At 43.6% G+C, this 9,373-nt stretch overlaps 1 protein-coding gene across 1 annotated transcript; it reads left to right on the top strand.

Annotated features, from left to right (window-relative positions):
* Positions 1-230: 230 nt before the first annotated feature.
* LOC119272844 (HVA22-like protein i) lies at positions 231-9,028 on the top strand. The gene is made up of 5 exons (XM_037554216.1): positions 231-293; positions 5,963-6,037; positions 6,079-6,095; positions 8,571-8,698; positions 8,787-9,028. The coding sequence occupies exons 1-5, from the start codon at positions 231-233 to the stop codon at positions 9,026-9,028; spliced, it is 525 nt and encodes a 174-aa protein (XP_037410113.1).
* Positions 9,029-9,373: the final 345 nt, after the last annotated feature.

Genomic DNA, 9,373 nt, shown 5'->3' with positions numbered 1-9,373 from the left:
AGTAGTAGCGCGGTTATATACCCCTCGCTACTACTAAGTACGAGGTAGGTGAAATTCCCATATCCTCGGCCAAATCCCTCCTCTCTTCCTCACTTTTCCCCTCTCTCACTTTCGTCCTCTCTCCCTCGTACTCCAGCGGTGGCCGCCGCTGGTACACTCTTCTTTCTTCCTCCCTCCCTCTCCGAGATCCCTCCGGTGGGAGGTCGCCGGAGCTCCTCGTCGCCGCCAAGATGCAGAAGCATGACCTCGGCATCCTCCTCCTCACCGCCTTCGCCGTCTTCTTCTCGCTCCAGGTCAGCCCTCCTCCTCCTCCTCCCCCCTCTCCGATTCGATCCAGAACCCTAGCTGACCCATCCCCCTCCTCCTCCGACAGCACGAGGGCCGCCGCGAGGTGCTACTCCCCACGCACGATGCCAAGATCCAGGTCCTCCAGCTCCCGGCCAATGTCGGGCTGGCCTCCGCGACCTCCACGAGGCGCGCGTCATGGCCGAGATCTCCCTGCTCCGGGCCAACATGCGCGTCGCCGCCGGCTGCCGCCCCATCGCCATGGACGTCGATGCCGTTGAACGAACCATTGACAGCACACACGGGGTCGAGATTTTTTTTTTGGTTTTTCAAATTAATAGTAGTAGCACGGGTCACAGACATGCGCTACAGATAGTTAGTAGTAGTAGCGCGGGATGCACCGCGCTACTACTACTAGTTAGCTGTAGCGCCGTAGTAGTAGCGCAGGCACCCGCGCTACTACAAGCTTTTAACCCGCCCTACTACTAGGCTTTTTCCTAGTAGTGTAATATCAACATTATGCAAGTCATTAATTCGATGTTTGGTAATAAAATCAGTTATGATTTGTCCTCTTATAGATCTCAGAGATGCATAAGCCAAATCATATCCAAACAAAGTATAAGCCCACTAGACAATTCTACAACTATGAATTGGCCTATGCAGCATATATTCAATGACATCAGTCACTATGTCCCAACTACATTCAATCATAATATAGGCATATATATAAAAATCCAGGTATTGACATACTCTTAGGACGATAGATAAATATCGGCCATTACCATGTCAACTTCATTCAAAACACATACAGCCGAAATAAACAAATAAAATGACAAATCAAGTATTTCGGCCCTTTGGATCAGCAACAAACTTGTAGCTAATCAAATGTATAGTGACTTGGTAATACCCTTTCATGACGTAAGAAATTATATTGCCTCCATGTATTAAAATAAGCCCATTGAGGCTTACCAATCATACCTGATGACGAATTCCATGGCATATGCGTTAATGGCATAGTTGAAGAATATGGATAATGTGTAGACCAAAGATGTTGAAACCATCGGCTTGGTCCTTCATAGTTTTCACTCCTTTCCTTCTTCACCTTTGTCGCACTTCTTTTAATGGAAGCTTGCACATAATTCTTATTTTGAGCACTTCCTTTGGGAACCCATGCCATGTTCCTTTCTTCAAGTTCTTGTGCACTAAGTTTTTGTAATTTCTTCTTTTGCCAATACGATAAGCTGAGCAGGCATCTCGGCTGTGATTCTGTTTTGACCAATGGCAATTCCTTTTTGGCCTTGTGCACTCTCAACTTCTTTTCTTCAGATTTGGCACTTCGACTCTCAATAATTGGTTGCTTTGTCTCATTGTCTTTAGTAGCAAATGTCAACATATTAATTGGCTCTTTTTCATTTGAGATCAAATCTGAAGCTGCACTCTTGCGGCGATCTCTTTTAACACGGTAAACTTGCTTGACCACCTCTTTCTTCTTCCTTGAGCTCTGCGCCGATTCCTTATGATTGAAACGGTCTTTAACATGTGATTGTTCAAATGTTGATCTTCTTGGAGCTACATAATATTGGTGAGATGTTCTAAAATAAGATGGAGAATCTGCCCTTGTATCATACCTATCCCATGAGGAATATGGATCTATATGAGCATAGGGAGGCATCCACGGCATTGGCATTGGCGGCCCAAAATAAGGATATGAATATGTTGCATTAAAATTCTCACTTTGCCAATACCGATCCTCATATTTGCGCCTTGGGGTGATCTTGGTTTCTTTGCATGATTTGGCCGATAAGCATTCTTCTCTTCAATCTTCTTTTGATATTTATCCAATAGTTCAGCGAAGGTGATCTTTTATCTCTTACACTTGCGCTTATTTCGGCCTTTGTTTTCTTTTGGTTTGCTTTCATCGTTCATTGGATTTTCTTGCTGCCCCCAGTCCTTGGCGTCTCCATTGTAGCTTCGATGGAATTCTCGCCCTTAAGATTATGTTCATTATACTCTTCAACAACTTCTTTACTTGAAAGCTTGATCCCATCACCTGCAGTTTTTACCTTCTCTTTAAATGGATCGGCTTGAAGCATCCGATGCAAAAAAAAAAATTCCATCGGGACGAATCGGAATAGACTGGTCATCTCTTGGTATTTCAACAAACTTCAATCATCCTTTTTCAATGGCCGATTTAACTATTTGACGAAACATGTTGCAATCCTCAAAATTGTGCTTGGACGAATCATGCAACTTACAATACATTCGTCCTTGGATTGATGGCTTAACATGGTGATCAAGAATTGTAATGTAACTATTTTTCAGCAACAAATCAAATATTTGATCACACATGCTTGAATTGAAGGTACACTTCTTGTTTTCTAGCCGATCGTGTTGTGAGAACGGCTTTGGAGTTAAGCAAACGAATGGTTCAGATTTTGCATCACCCCATTCGGCTATGCATTGTGTTTTGCACTCTATCTCCGATGTCTTTGGATAAGAAACTATACTGGCATCGGTTTGCTCAGAAGATTTTAACCTTGGCTTTAAATTTCTGAAACGAAAATAGCTAGAACATACATGTCTCAATTGAGACCAAGTGTAAGCCAAGTAAGAAATAAGCAGAGCTACCCAATTAGATATGAGCTTTAGATAAAGCAATGGGGAAAGCCTTGGCTGCAATAATTTTTCGCAATCGGTCTTTCTGAATGGTGCAATATGTTGACCGGTATGCTTTGTGACAATTTGATTGCTAACAGATAAATTACCCTTCTTCATTGGTCTCTCAATATTTCTTATGAAGATTTTTCTAATATATGCATCAACAACTAAGTCATGACCAAATCTGAAAACAGGTAAATTAATTGCTAGACATACCTCTTCAAATATGTTGAGAGAGCATGATGGTGGTGTGACTTGAAGAATATCTTGCTCCGCCTTCGGATAGCTCCCCAGCGCCTTGTCATCATCTTTCTCTTGATTTCGCGCATCATTAGTTTGAAAAACTTCGTCCACCAAACTTTCTTCGGCCACTTGTTCTTGTTCTTGAAGCTCATCAATTTCTATGGCACGAAACTCATAGGGCAGGAAGTAGGTTCCATTAACTTCAGAAAAATCAAGTATGGTTGTCTTGCTATACTTTCCATGCCCTTTCTCAACAATGTTTGCCTCTTTGGATTTGATGGATTCGGAATATATACTACTTGATTCGGCTTTTTCAACCGAAGAACTTTTAGTTTCCGAATCATCATTATTTTCACCGGTTATATCAATTGGCAAGGATTCTTTTCTTTGAGATACTTCCCTATCAATTTTCTCTTGGCGAAGTACTTGCACCTTATCACGCAAAGCTTTAACTCCCCTCTCAATTTCAGTCCGCTCTAGATTAGTTTGCCCCCCAATGCTTTTAGGATCTTTCGGCAATGAAGTGATATTGTTGCCGAAATTTTGCAATTGTGTACGGGGTGTATAATATGCTGCGGTACTAGGTGGAGGTGTATGCACTACTGTATAACCATATGCTCTCTCACCAATACTATCAATTGATGAAGTTTCATCTTCCTGCAAAACTCCAGCCTTTATTGCAGCATAATCAGGAAACAACCCCTTTTCGTATTGTTCAAGGCAAAGAGCACTAATTCTCTTGTTTTTGCCAAGCTCTTTTTTAATGGAGCCACAACCGCTTCTGGAAGGGATTGCTCCGCAATACTTTCAGATTCTTTCGGCAATGATTTGTGAGTGTTGCCGAAATTCTTGAATTGCGTAGAGTATGCATTATATGCTACAGTATTTGACGACCGCACATGTGTTTCTGTAAAAATTTCACTTATTCGGCTATGACCATCAAGATGCGGGGCCGAATTACGAACATCTACTGTTGCATATGGTGCTGAAAAATTACTAACATGAGGTGTAGCATATGATGGTTGAGAGTAACTGGCCGAATAGCTAGTAGTAGCATGGCCAGTTCTCGCATTCATCGGCAAGGTTGGATTCACATATTGCAAATTAGTTGCCGATGAATAAAAAGGTGAAACACTTTCTTGTATGCTATTGGAAATTTTAACATGAGGTGTTTCAAATTGATTAACCAAACTCATCATGTTGTTCGTCGGCATATGTATTTGTGGGGTTGCCGATGCATGAGAGTTTGGATACATATGTTGTACATTGTTAAAATCATAAGAATTTGAAGCATGAAGATTGCTTTGCATCGGCCCTTGCGCATAATTAGATGCATGATTGATAAAACTAGGGCTAGCCGATACATTATGCTCATTAGGTGATCCAGTAACAACATATGGATTATTTGCATCTACAAAGGGGAATTGGGTATTCATATTACCTTTGTAGATTGCAGCAACTTGATAACGATCTCTTCGTAGCAATAATGGGCTGGAGACCGTTCAAAGCTTCTTCCCCAGCGGAGTCACGAAAAAGTGTGTTCGCACACGAACACGTCACCGTGTACCCTCGACGCCGGTGGTGAGGCACCGCAGCTCACGTAGAAGGAGACTCGTCCGGAAGCGCGGTACGCAAGCAATCCGGCGGGTGCTTTTGAGAACCCGAAACCCCACACGCCCGGAAGGGACCCCGTCAGGGCGCGCGGCAGCTATGGGCTGCCCTAGGTCGACCTGATCGCCCCTAGGGCCTCGAGGTTCGCTGCCCTGTAACAAGAAGAACCGACGAAGAACGAGGAAGAAGAAGAAGTAGGGTTAGGGAGAAAAGATAAAAGATAAAAAGTGGTAAATGATTTGATCGATTGTGTGTTGTTCAATCGGCCGTCACCCCTTAGGTATATAAGAGGCGGCTGGACTTCCCGTACAATGAAAAGGCTTGGATTCACGTCCAAAACCTTAATCAAATTTGGATTGGTTTTGTCTGAACTTTCCAAAACTGTTCGGTTTAAACTGGCTGCACCTTGCAGGTCCTTTTTGTGATGGTAAACGGTCTCGGATGGAAACGAGCCCAAAAGCAATCTTGACCGTTTCGACGAGACGAACAACACTCATGTTGAACGTTTTTCGATTTGAGGCCATCTTCTAGGCCAAAACGGTCATGCAGAACACCTGTTCGCTCGCGCTACCCATCAGACCTATGTCTGGTGGGGCGCGCCACATCTCGCCTTGTGACAGGGCTGCACTCCGATAGCTCTAACTTTTGCATACGAACTCGGATTGGGACAATTTTTATATAAAAATCGACCGTTGCGACGAGACGAAGACAATTTGTGTTGATCATTTTTCCATATGAGGACATCTTAATTGGGTTTAAAGCCATTATTTAATCTGGTGTCAACATGAGCATCTCTGAAGTTGTCATAGCTTTTGCATCCGAACTCCATTTTAGACCATCTTCATATTCATCTTGATCTTCTCGAAGAGAGCCATCTCATAGTGACTTTTAATAATAAGTTTGAATTACTCTTGACATAGCTTCAAGCCATTCTTTATAAACGTGCCACTTTTGAGCGTCAACAAGACGCCCTTTCGTTTTCATTTTGTCTCGTGCCATGTTGCTCCTGTAGCTGTTGTTCTATCTCGAACTACCGGTTAGCAGTGGGGATCGAATCGAGTGGTTGGTGAGATCCTAGAGAGGGACGTTTTTTGATTGATTGTCACGTTTCTATGGCTTAGCGGATTTAGCACTGTGGTAATTTCTGAATTTCTGATTGGATTAGTTTTTAGGTGACTATGATTTTGGGTTTGCTGACCCTTTTGACCTCAAGTACTACTACAAAGCAGAAAGGATCCGTGTAAGTTACTTTATAGTAGCTTTGTACAAGACCACTGGCAGCTAGACTTTGTGTTATGGTAAGGACCTGGCAGCAGCTAAAAAACCTTTTTTGGGGAATGCTTAGTGTGCCAAGACAAGTTTTTTGTGGGATGTGGGTGGACGCAAGAGATCGAATTTGGTAGTGTTCGTCTTATTTTACGTTTTATTAGTAGTCAATTGTCAGCATAGCTCTCTAGTCTCTCTGGTTCGTCCAACTACAATTTCACATAAAACGCATATGCATATTATGTTGTTGTTGTATGCATGAATGAATTTGGTATGCATTATGTTTTCTGTCATGCATTATGCTGGTCTTAGCTGGAAAGAGTTTCTTACCAAATCATATGGCCGCAAGCAACTAGGAGCAGTTCCTGCCCGTTGCCAGCCAGCATGCAATTTCACTCTGATAGGATATATATAGAGACTTTTTACGGTGCATCGTACTACTCAACATATTGGATAGTATTTAGTTGATCCAACGGCCAATATGGATTGATCAAATTTTTGTTCAAGGATATATTGGTAATTCCCAACCAGACGTAGATCTGTTCTTTCCTAATTTAGTCCGAATTATTAATCTAACTAATTAAGTTAATCTCATCTCATCCGACGCAGCACCGTTCCTCTGCTACTCGCGACACCACGCCGCCGTAAAATCTCAATGCATGCATGCGCCGGCGTGAGGACCTCCGCTAGCTATACCTACGCCGCTGCAGCCACTACATAAACATAGAATAACTATTTGGTGTGGCGTGCGGCACGCTAGCCACTATGATTTTCATTTGATGAGCAGCAACGGCAAAGTGGCAGACAGTGCGATGGCGAGCGAGGCGGCGCGGGCGTGCGACGGCCGCTTGCGGCGGTGGGCGACTCCCTGAGCATCCTCGCGTGCGTACGTGCATTACGAGAGCAAACAGTGATCTGATTGTTGGGTACGTGCGTGACGTGATTGTGTAATCTGGCCGGCGGCGAGTCTACCGGTGATGTTAGCTTTTCTACGTCGCTGTGTCCTGTGTACGTGGGTTACATGCCAGCTTGGCAGCTTGGGGCACGAAGCTAGGCCATCAGCTTCGCTCCGTCGTCGCCCGAAGCATATCGCAGAAAAATACATGGCGGCGTGGACGGGCCAAAAGATGATGGGAGGAAAGGTTGGTCATGGCGGGGAAGAAACCTGCCTGCGTGATTGATATATAGTTCCAAAAATGCCCCCAACGAGTAAATATACTACCGAAAAACTGGTGTAGTATAGGCTAATCTGGGCCCTAGAAGACAAAGAAATGAAGGGCCCAGGTTGATTTGATGTACCGTAAAATGTCTCTATATATACTCTGATGTCAGCTTTATGGAGTTCTTAAGTTCACAGGTGAAGTAGCCTGTATACTATGATAGACAAATGAGCTTGAGCGCTTTATAGATTTTATCAGCCCAAGATGAGCAGCTCATATATAGTACTCGTAGTAATAGTTTGGCCGTAGGATATATATCAGAATTCAGAGCACACATCAATTATGTTACTGTGTTGATTAGCTATTAAGCAGATCATACTAAAAATTAACCTGCTCGTTAATTAATGAAATGAAGGTAGCTAAAATAGTACAGTACTTGGAGTACTCGCTAATTAGGCTCTACTGAAGAAGTGCACCTGTGGAGAGATTCAGTTATCCAACGGTTGTCAAGCCCTAGAGAACATACTGTCACTTCTACTCCCTTGTAGCGTGTCAGCGATCTGCACTGAAGCAAGGGATGCAACTCAGGCTGGTACTGACCAAACTGAAGATATAAGGCATAACAGAAGAAGGGCGCCAATGCGTCAGCAAGTGGGTGATGCGGCAGGAATTGATGTGGGCCAGCCTGTTAGTGAATAGAGTGGGGCTCCTTTGTAAGACAGTGTCGTGTATGTTTTTTTAGGTAAAAGGTGAGTTTTTATTCCATGGTAATAGGGTTACAACCACAAGGGAAGAATTCCTCAATCACCTGAGATCTGTCAAACATGCTCATGGCAGTTTAGGTTCTATTAGTTGTTGAATATGGTGTGACTCTATCCAGCTGAAGAACATGTAGAAATGTAGAGCTGGAGCTTGGCGCTTAGGCATTTAATTTGTTAGTACCTTCACGGTGAATTCTAGCAGCGAAGCCTCTTCATTTCGAGCAGTGATGTAGCCCGTATTGGTAAACTAGCTCTTTGTGTGTGCTAGCACCTAACGATCTCATTCTTGTATGGTTTGGACATATCGCAGAAAAATAGTATGTTAAATGCAGACAATGTTCTTGATTTATGAGAATTATTTATTTATCTAGTGGATCCCCAATTGTATATCTGTCCCTATCAATGCAAATGTTGAGCCATGTTCCACTTTTATTGCTCTACATTATATTTTCACTGCCTGAAGGGGTTAGTATGCTCCTTGTCTTTTTCACGGACTGTCTTTTTCATCGACATGCACTGCATTATTTTTCCATGTCATTCTTCTGAAGAATCTGAAGTTTCTAAACCTCTGTTGGTAATGTTGCAGGGTTCTGGTGGCGATGCCGATGGTCATCGAGAGGTTCATGGACTGGACAGTGTCGGGGCTGCCGATGTACGAAGAGGCGAAGCTGCTGCTCGTCATCTACCTCTGGCAACCCAGCACACGGGTAAGCAGTCGATCAGACACTCCGAGCCTGAGAGATGATCACCATTTCAGATAGACTTCATTCGATATGTGGCCAATTCTGAATCTGAATCTTAGTGGTGTTCAGATTTCAAGGTGCGGGGCACGTGTACGATGGCTTCCTCCATCCGCTGGTGGCATGGCACGAGGCCGACATCGACCGTGGCCTGCTTGAGCTGAGGGCTAGGGCGAGGGACGTGACGGCGTCACAACTCAAGGCGACGGCTACCATCGGTCAAGTGTGGCTTGTCGAGGCTGCCCGTTGTGTTTCGTCGCAGCTGCAGGACGTGAGATCAGGTCGGGAAGGCGCCACGCATTGACGAGTGAGCCAATTTTTGGATCGGACCATAACAAATGTCTAGAAGTAGTGGTAAAGTTTTGACTTTGCATGGCAAGAACCACTTACGTAGGTAGCTGACATGCACAACACTGTGTTTACACTCTTACTTATGTAAAAGATATGAATTATACACGAGTTGCCTCTACAATGAGGAACTGTGATAGTAGATATGGCAATTGTGTGATAGAATGGAATTGATTGATTTTATTTTTTTATTTCTAATAAGTTAGTAGTAGCGTGGGAAAAAAATGCTCGCTACTAGTATTTAGGATACTATTAGCGTTGGAATAATAGACACGCTACTACTATTTCGTTAGTAGTAGCG

This window comes from Triticum dicoccoides, chromosome 3A (assembly GCF_002162155.2).
Source record: "Triticum dicoccoides isolate Atlit2015 ecotype Zavitan chromosome 3A, WEW_v2.0, whole genome shotgun sequence".
Lineage (NCBI taxonomy): Eukaryota > Viridiplantae > Streptophyta > Magnoliopsida > Poales > Poaceae > Triticum > Triticum dicoccoides.
The sequence above is the reverse complement of the archived record's forward strand: the minus strand, read 5'-3'. Positions and strand labels throughout refer to the sequence as shown.

Coding starts and splice junctions, on each gene's coding strand:
- LOC119272844 (XM_037554216.1), top strand. CDS start 231: ATGCAGAAGCATGACCTCGGCATCCTCCTCCTCACCGCCTTCGCCGTC. Junction 294..5,962: donor CCGTCTTCTTCTCGCTCCAG/GTCAGCCCTCCT, acceptor TGATTGGATTAG/TTTTTAGGTGACTATGATTT. Junction 8,699..8,786: donor ACCCAGCACACGGGTAAGCA/GTCGATCAGACA, acceptor TCTGAATCTTAG/TGGTGTTCAGATTTCAAGGT.